This window comes from Alosa pseudoharengus, unplaced genomic scaffold, assembly GCF_046254945.1.
Source record: "Alosa pseudoharengus isolate Yale_2024_CS ecotype anadromous, Long Island Sound unplaced genomic scaffold, YU_APseudo_1.1 YU_APseudo_1.1_scf_2, whole genome shotgun sequence".
Classification (NCBI taxonomy): Eukaryota; Metazoa; Chordata; class Actinopteri; order Clupeiformes; family Clupeidae; genus Alosa; species Alosa pseudoharengus.
Genome location: NW_027468663.1, coordinates 1,110,176 through 1,127,111, shown reverse-complemented (window position 1 = coordinate 1,127,111; position 16,936 = coordinate 1,110,176). Strand labels below are relative to the sequence as shown.

The following is a 16,936-nucleotide window of genomic DNA, read 5'->3' as shown; positions in this document are numbered from 1 at the left end:
GTCCATCATTTGGTGGTAGGTAAAATTACTGCAATAAAATTATGCTTATTAAATGCTTTCCCCAAATCAGTAATATTATCGGTTATCGTATCGGTATCGGCCACAACAAACCAATAAATATCGGTTATCGTTATCGGCCCTAAAATTTCATATCGGTGCATCTCTAAGTTGATAGCCTATGATGTCACCTACTGGCGGCAGTGCAGGTAGACGAGGCTACCAACTTTACTTCTATATTATTACCTTTAAACATTTTTTATTCTTGAATAATTGATTCACACGTTAAATGTTCATAAAGTTTGTCAACATTGGCTACAGAGTATGTCTACTTGGCCTACTCATTTCTGCATCATTCTAGCCTATAAATTAAAGCACAGCGGCTCTTCCCTATAGTTTTGGCCATTGACCTATGCACAAATAATTCCATTTTTGACAATGTTCCACTGTTTGGATTTTCATGGACTTTTGGTATGTGACATGGAAAGATTTCATGAACTGTATACACCGTTTCTGTTGCAATTAGTTTTGGGTTGGGTGATTTATTTTATTTTTCTCACAGATTGCTTGGACTAATCCAGTTGTTAAGTACGTCATCAACAGCTTTTTCGTTAAAAAAAGCCTAGCGCAGCCAGCCGTTTTTCGCAACTTGTAAACCCAGTCACCATCACCTCCGTTTTAGTGAGAGTAAAACAAAATCACTTAACTTTAACAGAGTCATTACTGTAGCTGTGCAGCCAGATTGTAACATATTTTCAATTTAGTCTTAGTCATGTGACGAAATGTCCTTTTTAGTCTTTTTCATGTTTAGTCAATCAAATATCATTTTTGTTAGTCAAGTTTTAGTCGGCTAAAAGTCTTGTCATTTTAGTCTAGTTTTAGTCAACAGAAAACCCAAGGTATCTAAGTCAAGTTTTAGTCAAAACATTTTAGTCTTTTTTTAAATAACAAATTACTTCTGATTATCATTTCAGTCAAATATTGTTTCACACATCTCAATTTTTCCCCAATGTTTTATGTCCACAGGGCTTCTCGTCAGTTATAGGCCTAATTACTCATTGTGACTTTTTGTCAGTCAGGGGTGCGTTTCCCAAAAGCATAGTTGCTAACCTGTTAGCAACTTAGTTGGTTGGCAATGGGAAATTGCATTGCAACCAACAAAGTTGCTAACTTAGTTAGCAACTATGCTTTTGGAAAACGCACCCCAGTATGCTTGCATGCACAGTTAAGTCGAGCTACAGTTACAGTATAGCTCGGCTATGGGATTTGACTGCACCACTGTCACTATCTTTGTTTACATGATGAAAGAAAACCCCTTTTGTAAACCCAACTACAAATGTTTTACTCTGCTGTGCTAGATGGTGATATGCGCCCAAACGCCTCACATTCCCCAAACTTTCCATATTAGCTTCATTAGCTTATTTGCTAGTGAACTTTGCATCATCATTAACTAGTTAAATAGTTCACATTACTTGCTGAACATTTTTGTATGGACATTCTGGGGGATGTTAATTCATATATGTATGAGAGAAGCTGCAGCTTATGAGTACTGTATGTCACATTGTGGCATAAGGCTTAGGTAGTTAGCTTGCTAACTCTGGCAGAAAACAGCGCGTAGCTTAGCCTACAGGAAAGCTGCTGCGCATGAATTCATTCAGAATATTTTGAAAGCGTAACAGCTAGATATTCTGTCTATTATGTATATTCTCATTTTGTAGACAAAAATGAAGAGAGGTTTTATCTTAGTTTTAATTTCATGCTAAAAATTTTAGTCTTGTGTTTTTTCGTCAACAATAATGCTTTGCAATGTAATGCATTGTTACAGTCTCGTCATCGTCTCGTCTTAGTCATGGAAAAAAAGGTTGTTGACAGAACATATTTATATATAACATCTCATCTTGTCTGACGAAATCAACACTAAGCCAGATGATACGATCAAGGGTAACGTCCATGCTTCCGCGAAAAATAGAAATAGGATTTTATGAAGTTGAGGCAACAAGTGAGTAGTATGATGATAATTATGACCGCCGCGCAGCAGGTCATATAGGTTTAGTCAGATTTTTTTTTCTTTCTTTCTTTTTCACATGGCCAATTTTGCTTCAAGGATTCCTGGGACACTGAAAGACCGGGGTACACAAAACTCGGCTAGCATGGAACCATTGGTTTTTGTTTTGATCTGTAGGGTAGGGCGGACACAGTTTTCTGTGAATATCTCGAGAACCGTAGGGCCTAGGAGGACCACCTTTTTTGTATGTTGGTTTTAAGGGGCCATGTCAACCCATCCCATTACCACTCATTTCATGTATAGCGCCACCTAGTTAAAAATTAAAAAGCAAAAAATGAGGTGTTTTAATCACAATATCTCTGGCTGACATGGTCAAAACTGCACGAAATTTAGCCCAATCTGTAAAAATCACCTCTTTCCAGCAGCTCTACTAGACCAGTGTTTTTCAACCTTTTTTGTGCCACGGCACACTTTTGACACTTAAAATGTCCCACGGCACACTAACATCCTGTGTGAAGAAAAAATAAACATACCATAGCCTAAAATTTCAAATAATACACAGATATGGCCTTATTATGTCTTCTATGCAAGACCTGCTCAATAAAACAAGCACCCTCTGTTTGATTTGTATGTGACTATATCTAATTTAATTGTTGTTATGAACTGTATATGTGATGATTCTGTGAATACTGGATATGGGGCCCCCATTGTACAATGCCTGCATACCACAAATAGTGCAATCATACAATCAATGAGAGCATGTGGTTATAAATTATTTGATGCAACAGTTGCTTTTCTGGACCAGTGAGTGACATTTGGGTAATTTTCTGCGGCACACCTGATGATCTCTCACGGCACACTAGTGTGCCCCGGCACAGTGGTTGAAAAACACTGTACTAGACCATACATTTAGTGAATGGCAAAGAAAAGGTTTGTCTAAATGTTGTGATTTCTACATAGATGGTGTTTTTGGTAGCCTTGCTGAAATAAGTGATAAATGTCAACTGCAACGTTCAGATAATTTTAGATACCTCCAGGTTAGACAATTCATTCGGACACTAAGCCCAACTTTCCCTCATTTGTCTGTGGATTAGGGGCTGGAGAAAGTCCTGAAGGTTAATATGCAACACAAAGGTCAAATCTCATCCATCTATCATTTAATTTCTTCCCTTCAGGGTTTAACACTAGATAAACTTCGTAATGACTGGGTAGAAGAACTGGGGACAGAAATTTCAGATACTGTCTGGGAATATGCTCAAAATAAAGTCAATGGCACATCCTCTTTTGCACGTTTGAGCTTAATACAATTTAAAGTTTTGCACATTACACCAAACTGAAATTATCCAAAATATATCCAGACATTTAAGATAGGTGTGAGCACTGTAATTTGCCTGCAGCTGGCATGACCCACACATTTTGGTCCTGCCCGAAACGAATAGATTTTTGGTCAGGCGTTTGCGAAACCTTGAACGATGCTTTTGGTACTAATATACAGCCCACTGCAGAACTTGCCATTTTTGGAGTAGTGGATCCTGAACTCCCAGTGACAACCACTCAGGAAAATGCTTTCGCATTTGGCTCCCTGTTGGCTAGAAGAAGGTTAGTTCTAAAGTGGAAATCTCCTCACCCACCAAAAGCATCCACTTGGCTCAGTGATTTAATGCTCTTCCTAAAATTAGAAAAATTTTAATATTTCACCAGGGGGTCAATAAAGGCATTTCATAAACTGTGGGATCCACTGATTTCATACTTTGAAACCCTCACCACTCTCCCTTAGGATCACATATTATGGCTCGGCATACGTGCGTTGTTTTCTTTTTTTTTTTGTTCCTCTCTTTTAAAAAATTGCATGTATACATGTACATATTTGTCTGTATAGTTGTTAATATATGCACTGTGTGTGTACATGGGTATATGTATGTTGTGCTCAGACATACTAACCAGAAACGAGACGTGCTATGTGTTGTTTTGTTTTCTATTTTTTATGTATTTTTATGCATACATTACTTTTCTTTAATTTCATATTAAGGCAGTGTGTATGGGTGGGTGGGGTGGGATTGGGTTCCTTATTTGGAAAAAACAAAAACAAAAAAGAAGGATGTGTCACAATGTACACCCTGTATTACGAAACTTTCCTTCAATAAAAATGTACTTAAAAAAAAAAAACTGCACGAAATTGAAAGTGTAGAGGATCATTATGACACCCTCTGAATGCATGCCAAGTTTCGTGGACTTTCATTCATGGGGGCCCATACAATAAATTAATTTATGTGTACATTTAGTGACCGTACACCAACAGAGTTTTCTGTGAATATCTTGAGAACCGTAGGGCCTAGGATGACCAATTTTTTGTGTATGTTTGCCTCCAGGGGTCATGTTAACCCATTCCATATGCACACATGTGCATAAACAGATATTCACACACACACATACATTCACAGTAATCATACGTATGACACATACACACACAGTAGACATACTGTATGTACGCATGCATGCACATGCACACACACAGGCACACCCACAAGCACATGCACACACGCACACACACACACACACACACAAACACGTACACGCACACAGGCAAGATGGGGGTGGGGTTGTATAAAATGTATTTTTCATGTAAAATCTATGAACTAATCATTTTTTGGTAGTTGTTGTCTAGCAGATACCAGTGAGAATTGAGTGTGCATAATGCAATTCAGTGAGACGGTTAGAATAATATATGCCTTTTCACTTTTTGTTTTTATCCAGCAGCCAGACCAGCAGATACCCTGACTTTGCTGAATTACTGAAGCTAAGCAGGCTTAGTTAGTACTTGGATAAAAAACTTCCTTGGAAAAGTAGGTTCCTGCTGGAAGTGGTGTTGGTGGCTGGCCAGTAGGTGGCACTCTTTCCTGTGGCCAAAAGCCACCAAACAAATATCAATCCCAATGTCCTACTGTAGTGACAGGGACACTGTACTGCAGGAGATGTTTTCCTTTGCATGAATGTTAAATTGAGGTCCTGACTCACCATGGTTGTTAAAGATCCCATGGCACTTATCGCAAAGAGTAGGTGGTTCTCTGATTTGCTTTATTTATGTACACATACATAAAGACACACACAAATGCACACACACACACACATACACACATACACATAAAAACACACGTCACGCACACACACACAAACACATAAACACACATACACACACACACCATCACACACATGCACCCACACATACAAACACACCTACATACACAAACACACACACACATAAACACACACAAAACACATATACACAAAAAACCCCACACACTCTGCACACACTCAATTACAAACACACAAAAAAGGAACAAAGTAGGAAATGAACACAATTTGACAAGCATGACTTATTTTTGTGGAAAAAATGTGCTGGACTGGGCGGCGGTCATATTTTGTACCGCTCTGCGGTACATCTAGTTTTCTTAAAAGCTACTCTGAATAGCAGATTTTATTTTATTTTACTGTCTATGGAGAAAAACAATTGACTCTGAAAGCCGTTGGACCCAGAAAGAGATTTATTATTCCGTTATTGCATCATCACTTTATAACCGAATAGACGTGCAGGGTGTGAAAGCTTGTCAGGCATAGCTACAGTAACTAAAGAGGGTGGGACTTAGCGAAGGGTCAATAGACCGCAACAGTCCCGCCCACAGCCGATTGTGGAAGTAAGAATACAATACAATTTCTCCATTGACAAATGGAGTATAAGCCATAAAATCGTAACTGTCCATGGTAGACTTAATACCAGATACGACATGACTAAGCTATTGTACATGCTCATATAGATGCCATAAGTTAATGGGGCATCAAACTAGCCTCGTGAGACCATCCTGATCTCGCGAGCTTCAGGGTTTCACTCGCAGATCAGTCTGGATACTTTCCGTTAAACAGAATTTGGAGCAGTTCACCAAACGAACGTCCAATCAGCGTTGGCTTTGAGGCGGGTTGAGGTGTGACGCAACGAACAACATGACGGCATCCACAGAGATGAGCATAGCTATCGCGCAAGTTTTATTCAAATTAGAAAGTATTCCTGGGTAAGCTGTGAAGCTATGAGTCTCAGCCATGCAGCTCCACGACATCCTCCACGGCTGATTCCAGTTCATAATGGAGGAATATACTATCTTCAGAAGTGTAGGGCCTACCGTGAAAACTCAATGGGAATTGGCGTTGATTAGGTTCATAAATGGTAAGTTAAAACATCTTAACGTTTGTCACGTTACCTAACTTAATTGTATGTTAAACGGCATTAGAAGAATACTTTGTTCATCTAATTGGTTGATTTGGCCCGTCGATAACCAACAAAGGTGGTGATAGACAGATGGTTTATCCAATCAGCTAACCAGTATTTCCGCCCCTTCCCAAAAGTTCTTCAATGAAAAGTTCCCAGATGGATATGCGGAGCAAATCCATCTGGCGGTGTCAGGTTAGCATCAACCTTGTTTTTAAGGCGAGACACTACAGGTGAATAGGGTAAAATTTTTAACAACCAGATATCACTATGAAACTTACCCAGTTGATTACTTACATTAATATGAGAAAAAAATGTATTACAAGTTTTCTGTAATTTAATGTTTACATATGCAAATTAGGCATTATCTAATTAAATATGCGCTAATTTGCATACATTTTAAAACAAGAAACCTGAGCATTGGATACAGCCAGGTTCAAAATTATGTTTTCATTGTGTTCAGATAATAGATGTTGAAAAATTTACAGAGGGATTTATGAATATCTACTTTAGTTATCCTGTAAATCAGAATATAATGTCAATAGCCCTAAAAAATCGATTTTTGCCATGTTTTTAGGCATAAAATGTCATGTAAGTCAGGCTAGGAATAATATATCAACAAACCCCTCTGTAAATATCTTCGAAATATAGTTAGGCATAAGTCTAGAAAGTTTGGTGTATGTAAGTGCTTCTGAAGTGGAGTTTCCTTGCTCAGAGTGGGAGAGGAAACTCATTTTGAGAAAACAGCCTTGAAAGACAGCCAATGAGATTCCGTTCTCAGCCTAGACTCGTCTTTGAACTTTCGCGATTGGTTGCTGATACAAAGGAAGTGTCCATATATGGATCACATAGCGTGATACAGGAAAAACAGAACTTTCCAACGGTACTACACACGATATGTTTTGGTGTCACAGTCGCGGGAGTGCATGCAAGGTTAGAATGCTAACTTTTGCTGAATTTAGGATAAATATACAGGTGCGAGTAGACACAATATAATGTGTAAATGTGTAAATCGGACTTTTTTGTTGTAGTAGTGTGATAGAATACATGCTAAGGTAACAGACTAGCTCAAAATCTCGAAATTGACCAGTGCATGAAAAAACGATGTTTTCACCTGCCGTGTCTCGCCTTAAGAAAAAAATTATTATTCGCGATTTAACGGAAAAGTACTACACTAACCAAAAAATCCTAATGTGTAAAAACAGAGCCTTTGATTGGTAAAGATCGCCATTGCCGTGGAAATGTTTTTGCCACTGTTCCCACGCTTGTCGTCTCTTTACTCGCAGACATCAAGATGGATAACAAGGCTTTCAGAACCGATGTGTGACCATCCGATAAAAACAGTTTTTCTCATCTTGAAAGTTGCCTTTGTTTAATTTTTCTCTTCGTTTTTTGCTCGAAATGATATGTTGTGTGATTATGAGTCACGTCGTACTGTAGCTGGTTAGCCTAAGACATGGTCTTTATACAGTGGGTATCAGTTAAGTTTGGACGGTTTCCTGCATGAATCACACAGAAATTTTCTCGGCAGAAATGGCACAAATTGCAGTTGACCCAAACAACCACCAGGTGGCTCTTGGGAGTTCTGCCCCTACTATTTTTGATGCGACTTGACTTACTGCTTCCATGACGCATCCAGTTTCCAAGTCAGTAGAACAATCAGAGACAGTTGAGCCATTACCAAAGATATGATAATACAATAGCGTGAGTTTATATATCTTATCAGGGGCATCGCCAGCCGATTTTGCCGGGGCTTCAGCCCCGGATGTATTTAGTGTAGCCCCGAATGTATTTTGCTAAGTTGACTAACAAATATGAAACCATTATTCGGATCATGCATTGGACCTATTTATCAAATATAAAAGCAGGACACGGGATTCCTCACTCTCCTTCATGCAGCAGATCTAACTTGAACGTTAGGCTACCTTAGGCTACAATAATTTGAAACGTAGGCTGCTTAGAGCGCGCGCACGCACGAGAGAGAGAGACAGAGAGTCAGTCAGTTCCAGGGTTGGGCTTGTTATTGTTTGCATTTCCTATTTAGTATAAGAAAGTTATAAGGAAATCATAAGGGCAACAAGGCAGGGGCGCCGGAACAAGTTTCAAAGTGCAGCCCAAAATCATGTGCGCTTTATTTTCTCTTTCTTGCGCAAACAAAATGTGTGCAAATAGCCTGCGTAATTCTGCTTCATAAAGTTGAACAAAAGCATGTGGTAATTTTATAGATAAATAGAAATAGCCTACTGTCGTGCAGTATATGGGGTAGGCCAATTTGGAGTGAACTTACACACGAGAGATTCTTTCTCTAAGCTACTCATAGTTGAGCAGCAGAGTAACGTGTCATTAATCATGTTACAGTTCCTACAGTGTGCGAGCAAAGATATTCAGAATTCTGGGAGGGCGACAAGAATATTGGCAAAAAAATTGAATTCATTGGAGTAGGCTGTTTGTTACCTTACTACTGAGTGGGAAACAGTGCACAACTAACTAGCTAATGACTAGTCTGATGTTGGAATTGATTCCAAAAAAATATGTTAGGCTATAGGCTACAAGCAAGGACTGCCACTGTTTTCAGTGTGAAGAAGAGCATCTAGTATAATTAATTACAGAAGGAACGCAACTCGCAAGCGCACTTCACTCAAAGCAGTTCAATGTTTTGCAATTTGTGTGCGTGTCACCATTCAACATTGTGAGGGAGGGTGCGCGAGCTGGGCAGCAGCGCTTCCATAAAGGTCTCTTTCAAAATGTCCTGTTACAATTGCAGCTGCTTCCGATTGTTGAATATTTAGAAAGTAGGCCTAGCCTACATGACAGCATTTTTGAGCTAGTGAGAGAAGGCAACAAGTGGCGGGCGAGGCTAGAGTTGGAGGGATATTGTGTCCTGTTGCTGTAAAGGATGAGCCCAATCGCCTATTTCTCCGTTGTGTAATAAAAGCAGTATCATCATGCAGTGGTCGAAGTTTGCCAGGGTGGATAAGCATAGTTGCAAAGGGCATGAATAAAAAAGGCAAAAAACGTCCTTTGCCGAACCCAAAATTTAAATAAGAATTTTATCTTAACGAAACAACTCAGAGTGGGATAGGTTGGGATATTCTAGAAATTTCACTTAAAGGCCGTGTTGCAGGGTTCATTTTCCAACGAATTTGCACAATTTGCTTGTTGGTAATAAACATTTAAACTGTTATCCATTGTATTTGATGTTGTTGGGTATCACAAAACGGAATATAATACGAAAAAGCAGGTACTATTTCACAGCGTTTGAAGTGATTCTCCTTTCCCCCACAATGCATTGCATTACGTCACCTTGGGGAGGCTACAGACCAAAGCCCACCTTGAGAGTAACGAGAGAGGAGTAAAGAGAGACGAGTAAGGGATTGTTCAGCAGTAGATAGCGCAGATTATAGATAGGCTATAGATAGCCTAGATATGTATATAGACAGGTAGATAGATAGCTAGATAGATCATGTCATATGCTGGTCACGGGGGGAGCTCCTCGACCAGCGGCCAAAATGCACTCGCTTCCCTAGTTACTGCAGCTTTCCACCAGTTTCCATCGGGACGGCACAGCCCACACAAGCACCTGCAAAACTGCGACTTGCCCATATTATCTCCCTCTTTGGTAAGCCGTACCCTGACGATGTCAATGGCAATCAATCACGAGCAGTAGTTATCGAAACTATTCATGCTGAAGACACGACCAGCCTAATCGGCGGCGGCTAGAAGCTAAGTTTGCAACAACAGGGGTGGCTCACAGGTGGGACTGGAAAGTTAGCCCATAGCTAGCTATCATGATGCTTTATATTCTGATCTTCTGACTAAGTTTGCCCGGTAGCCTACTTATCTGAACTAACGACATGATCACTATCACTAGATATAAAGAAAATGTTGACTTTCACTCGGTGCTGTTCACTGACAGTAACAAAAAAAGTGTCGTAACATTATAAGCATAATGCATTGAACTGAATAGGTGCATTATGTAGCCTCATAACGAGGCAGAAAATTGCATTAAACTAAAATCGGAAGACATTGTTATCTTTGTTAGACCATAGGGTCGTTGTCATGTAAATGCTGTAACGAAATTCGAAGTGTAAATATACAAACTTTATGTTGAAAGTGTACGCGACCGTTAGGAATGAATGTAAAACATACCCTCCAAAACGAGACCTCCCGAAATTCAGAAAAAATTGCTAAATTGATATCAGGCACCGTTATTACCATTGGTAGATCATAGGGTAGCTGTGATATAAATGCTGTGACGAAATTCGAAGTGTAAATATACAAACGTTATGTTGAAAGTGTAACCGCGATGTCCATTGAAATGCATTGAAATGAATGAAGCGCAGATCATGTAGTCCCCAACGTGACGTCATCACTGAATTGCGTAAAAAAACCCCGCTAATGCTAAAAACAACAAAAACTGCCATTTAACACCATTTGGAGACATTTTTAAAAATGATATACATATATTAAGTGCTTTATGTACCCATTAATCAACAGTGGTGGTTAACCTGCAACACAGGCTTTAAATTGCAACCGCAACATGCCTGCTTGCCGACGTTCAAATGACAACGAAAAATATATCAAAGCACTTTTTGCGTTTGAATGTAGCACGAAAAAAAATTTAAACAGCTGGACAAATAATTTAGCTAATTGATTATAGCCTGTACACCAGCAATTGTTGAACATTTACCTGTACAAGGACATTGACAGTAGCCCAGCCTAACAAGCAGATGTTGCAAAAGATATCGAAAGTCGCAATTAATCAGAAATAAATAATGTAATCTGCAGCGCTTTATTTAACAAACTGCAAGCAACAAAAGGGTTGAGTTCGCTGCGAGGCCAAACCCAAGAGCAGAGACGAACTGATCTCTGCAATAGAGTCATTTTGGAGGTACAAACTCTCCCTGCTCCTGCTTCCATTTTACATTGACTTGACATTTTTTTTATTTAATTTTTGCGATGTTCTCCTAATGTGCCTTTTGCACGAAAAAGAACGTACTTGCCTGTTCTGCTATAGGCCACTTAAAGGAACAACAGAAAATCTGTTTAGGCAGTCGATAGGCTATATATGGTAAGGAGCTGTGTGTGCCTGGAAAGACGATAGAAGTTATGCTTTCTGAATAGCACAACTGTTCTTCCCAATCGTTTCCATAAAATAGTTTAAGTCAAAGACAGAAAACTAAGTCTTAAATGACATAATGGTATAGCCTGTTTTCCATTTCGGATGCGCGGGTGAGGGATAAGGCTTTCATGGTGGACCACACACTTTTTCTTGTGTCAGGAACTCTGCACATAGGCTTAGTCCGTCCATAGCCCAGCTCCACGGCTCTGGTCATCCCATCTTCCCCTCCCCCCACTTCCTCTAGCCTACCATTCAGGCTATGAAGACCTGCGGGGAGTAAAACGACTTGTTGCCGTTTTGGGACATTAAGCTACGTTAAGCTTTTTCACGTTAAGCCCCCCTCCCCCACCCCCTTCTTTCACAAGCAGTGCAGCTTTCTGAAGCAGTGCTTTCTGAAGCTAATGTAACAACAAATACCACCACTATTGTTGTGTGGCAATAAAAGTATCCAGGGTTTATCCAAGTAGCCTAAATATATAAATAAATTGATAAAATCCTTAACGTGAAAAAGCTTAACATAGCTTAATGTCCCAAAACGGCAACAAGTCGTTTTACTCCCCGTATGCGTTAATTATAAAGAAATTTTAACGTGTCCCAAAAACAGCTATCAATTAATCACCAAACGTCTTGTAAACAAGTCTTGCCATGAGCAACGCATTGCAAAAAAAATGATAAAAATAGGCCTAGGCCTAATAATGGTTGGAATGGAAAGATGCAAGTTATGTTTTAAAAACAAATGGATGTACGAAGACTGACTTGAACGTGAGAATGTGCGGTCCTCGACGCAAACTTTGTGTCTAGTGTACGCACATTTCCAATGTGTATCGTCAGTTGGCGACACTTAGAGGCAATGCAGCGCAACAACATTAGTTGATCGCGAGTTTAGGCCTTTATTTGCACAGTATATTGTGAAACATGGGCAGGGATGGGCAGTATTTCTAATACATGTATTTAAAATACGTAGTAATTTGTATTTTATTGAGATGATGAAAATGCCTTCATATTTTGTATCAAAATACTTCAGTGTTGTGTATTTTTGTATTTTCAAAATACTGTAAAATACTTTCTGTGAAACACTGTGATGACATCTATAACTATCTATAAAGCACAAAATCTTGGTCTCTGTCTGTGGCACCCTCACATGGTCAAGCCCCTCTGCTCCAGTAGAGCGTATATTTCATTTACTGGACTGATTAACAGGCGTCGTCTGAATGCAACACTGTTTTGAGAAGTTAGTTGTGCTTAAAGGCATGAGACTTGAGTTCACAAGCTCATATTGCAACACTTGAGTTTGCTATTTTCCTTTCTTTTTTCTGTTTTACAGTTTTTTTCTAGACTTTAAATTTGTCTATGTTCTCTGAGCTGTGAAATATTTCAGTGCTATGGTAACTTGACAAGATACCTCAAACAAGGACATTTCCAATTTTGCACATTTTAAATAAGAAATGATTGATAATGTAATAATTATTGGCTTCTAATTGGCTTAACTGATTGGATGGTATTAATGTGACAACCTGATTTTTTTTTTTTTTTTTTACTTTATTTATGTATTTACATTGATAGAGGTTGTGCACACACCAGTTTCAGGTGTATACAAAATTATTCAACTGTGATGAAACTCACCATAAGTGTGGTTGTGATGGTGTTAAATAACTTAAAAGGTTAAAATGCTACCAAGTATACATTTCTAAATAAGTCATCCATTTGGATTGTTTGTCTTTGAGTTATTGTCACTGATTCATAGTGGGCAATCTATTACACCAACTGGCTGGGAAGTGCAACAATTGTGGAGTCGGTACATCCCCAAACTCAAAAACAGTAGACTAACAGTCAATAAAAGTGGACTGTCAGAGCAGCACAAAATAGTAAAAGCTAAAAGAGTGTCCTGTTCGCTCTTAAACTTCTCTGCCTAGCCACTTTGTAAATGGGCTAGAATTAGTTCTGTACTTTAAAGAACATTTCGAGCAATCGCATAGCCTACGTTCTTGCACTATTTTCCCCCATGATCATATTGTTTTTATCCAAAAGGCTCGAAGGATGCTCTTTATTATGGCAATTTTGGAAAAATAACTAATAAAAGTGAGGTGAGGTGCCCCCTTTTTGTCAGTGCTCATAACCCCCCTGCCCCCCACACACACACACACACACCGGTTGCTCGCTGGTGCCGACCCTGGTAAAGGTTTATATTGGGATGTCTAACATTAGGGTTCAGCATATCTAATCTGTTGACTGATTATGGAAGGAGTCTCTTGCTTTCAGATGTTTTTTCCAGGAAGTGTACAAGTGAAGGGATAGAAGAAAAAGGCTTTTAGAAAGAAGTATTTTGTAGTATTTTGAAAATACAAAAATACAGTATTTTATTTTGATACATTTTTTGGCTGCTGTATTTTGTAGCTTATTTTGATACATTTTTAAGGTGGGTATTTGGTGTTTTATTTGGAAATACATTTTGATGCATTTGTGCCCATCCCTGAACATGGGTTATTAAAAAGTATAACACTTCGAAAGTAGGCCTATGTTTCTATATAAATGGACATGCAACATGCTCAAATTCTACTAAATTATGCAACAACCTATCTATAATGACAACTGTAGACTTATTAGAGGATACGAATTAAAAGGGAATGTGAAACCCATATAGCCTACACATTTAGATAGAATAGATAGGCTGACTAATAAGCGCGGATATAAGTTATTTCCCTTAGTGTGATTGACTGCATAGGATACTTTGACTTTCCTCGAGTAAACATTTGCATTATTGTTGTTACACTTGTGTGAAAATATAGGGATATGATCTAGACATCGTAATGTTGTGGCGATGTGGCCTGGATCAACTTTGTTTATTCCACCCCGAGTGCGTGATGCGTGGCAGCCTACTTGGACACGATTGATTTAATGTTTTTTTAATTAATGCAGTTGTGTTGTAATGGTTCAAATGCATCAAACCCAGTTATGCGAACCCTGTCACCTACTTGCAGACTGACCAATAATTCTGCCACGGTCTCTGACCCTATAGCTAGCCACTTTTTGTTATTAATTACAGATGATAAAGACGTAAGATTCTTGCCATTTCGTCGGATAAACACTTCTACCTCGCATTCGCTGGAGATATTTTTTTTAATTTGATGATTTCAATTATTAAACTTTGGAGCAGGTTTGAGTATGAACGGATCCACAAATGAGTTTTCATTGTTATTAATATTGCGGGATAGGCCATTTTGTCTTCGCGGAGGTCTGCGCTCTCGAGTGGCCTTCTAGTTAGCATATTAAAATGAGTGTGATTGCGGGAGGAAAGAGGGTTGAGTGTAATGCTCGTGCATGTGCCCTTAATTTCACGTTAATCGGGATGTACAAAGAAAAGTTGCGTGGAATGCTGCGTACGCACAGTTTCATACATCAGGATTTTTTTGTGCGTATGCTACTTTTCAGGTTTGCACGTACGCAATGTTTTGGTATGAAATCCATGCAAGTCTTTGTACATGAGGCCCCTGGCCTGCTCTGGAGACACGTGCATTAACCCACTCGACTGTCAGACAACAGCTGCACTAGCTGCACTAGCTCATGACTGCCGACAAAGTAGCCTACTGCCAGCTGACGAAGCTCTCATTTTAAAACATTACTGAGAGACAGAGGCACTGTACAATCAAGAAATCCTGCCACTGAATAAAAAACTATGTTTGACATAGGGTACTTAGTGGCTTATAAGCTTATAGGCTACAGTGGACTAGGATGTTGCAGGGGCTGCAAAAAACACAGACAAAAACACAATGAAAACTCGGCCAATCACAGCCCTTGCTGTCGAACACTCCGTCCGGTTCGACCGCGGAACGCCACAGCGGACTTATGCTGCCCCCAAGCGGCTGCAGTTGTACTTACATTTCACGCAGCTGCGTGAATCACGTTTTTCGTAAAAGTGTCCATTTTTAACCAGTACCCACTGTATATGGATATTTCCAGACGTCGATTGGAGAAATTAATGGGAAACTTACTTCCGGAAACTAAGTGCTCTTGGAGGAGGGGCTGTAGAGCTCTATTGCTCTTCTGGTTGTCTATTCAGTATTTGCACCAAAAAAGTCAGTGTTTTTTGTATTTCAGTGTTCATTGGCTCAGACTCGATAATCGAGTATAAACACGTCCAGCCAGTCAACATGTTGCTTCCAAATATCAGCAACCTGTTGAATAATCCAGAAAGCAGTAGTAGGCTACCAGATTTATTTCCTTGATTAAAGAGACAGTATGAGACCAGATGCTAATGAAAAATATAAATGTTGTTAATAAACTGTACCTAGAATCATCCTTAAGTTACTGTATAGCATTGCAGTCTGAATGAATGAATCAATCAATCAATTCATTGCTGTGGAAATATTTCCACAAGAGTGTGTTTATCGTTCCTGGACCATCTCCTAGCTGCACCTTCTGCCTATCCAGCATGTGCCCTGAATTTATATCATGAATGTGTATCATGTCCCATTTGCCGTAAACATAAAATTCAGTGTCGTCCTGTTTCTCTTACTAATCCAATAAATCATAGGAAAATAAAATAAAATCAGTGACTCACCTTATACTGTAGATCTTGAAGGACCTCAGTAATGGCTTTCAGTCCAAGATGTTCTTTCCCTATCTTTTGACACAGATTTAAGTAATAGTCATAGGTCAACATAACATTGGAAAAAATAAATGTTATGGATAAAATATTGCAGAAATGATTGCTGATACATTAATTAGAGAGTACTGTGATTTGATTGACTGTGCTATACCTGCACAAAAAGAGCAATAATGAGAACACCATTTTTCTTCCCAAGAGCCTCTTCTACACTGTTGAAGAGTGTTGAATTCCAGTGGATAAGATGCAGCTGAAACACCAAGAGTTATTACACATTATTACAATGGTGATAAATGTTCTAGTGCCATATAATATAATACTATAAGTATGTAATTGTTTACTGTTAAAGGAAAATTCCGGTATTTAGCAACTTTGAGTCCCTTTTCTGGTTTGTTTTGGATGAACTAGAGTGGTGGACACCGAAATTTTGATGATTGGTCCTGTCTCGACTTTTCTGACTCGTTTTGAATCGCCCTTACTACGTTGTTCTAACCACTCGGTGAGTTGCACAGTTTTGAAAACGAACGTTAAGGGTTGTTTTAAGGACATGTTTGTGCATGCCTGTAGGCAGCCACTCTGAAGTAGTCAAAGACGATTCAAAACGAGTCAGAAAAGTTGAGACAGGACCAATCGTCAAAATTTCGGTGTCCACCACTAGTTCATCCAAAACAAACCAGAAAAGGGACACAAATTGCTAAATACCGGAATTTTCCTTATGTAATGTATTGTTATTTGTATGTCGCTCTTTATATAAAACCGTCTGCTAAATACCATAACCATAACCATAAGTAATATAGTTGATTTAGGGGTTCTCAATTGAAAGCCAAAAATCTCATTGGTACCATGACTTGGTTAAAATTCCTGATTATGACGTGTTTTTTAGAGGGTCAATTAGATTTTGATATGTGTTATTTGCATGTATGCGCTAATAGGACAGACTAACACAAAGCC

General features: G+C 39.0%; 1 protein-coding gene across 1 annotated transcript in view; it reads right to left on the bottom strand.

The window, feature by feature from the left end:
* ca8 (carbonic anhydrase VIII) overlaps positions 1 to 16,936 on the bottom strand; it is a 63,135-nt gene that overhangs the window by 19,867 nt on the left and 26,332 nt on the right. Inside the window, exons 4-5 of the mRNA XM_076293368.1 lie at positions 16,140 to 16,235; positions 15,941 to 16,003 (exon numbers count right to left, since the gene is read on the bottom strand). Of these exons, the coding sequence (XP_076149483.1) occupies positions 15,941 to 16,003; positions 16,140 to 16,235 (159 nt within the window). The remainder of the gene's footprint in view (positions 1 to 15,940; positions 16,004 to 16,139; positions 16,236 to 16,936) is intronic.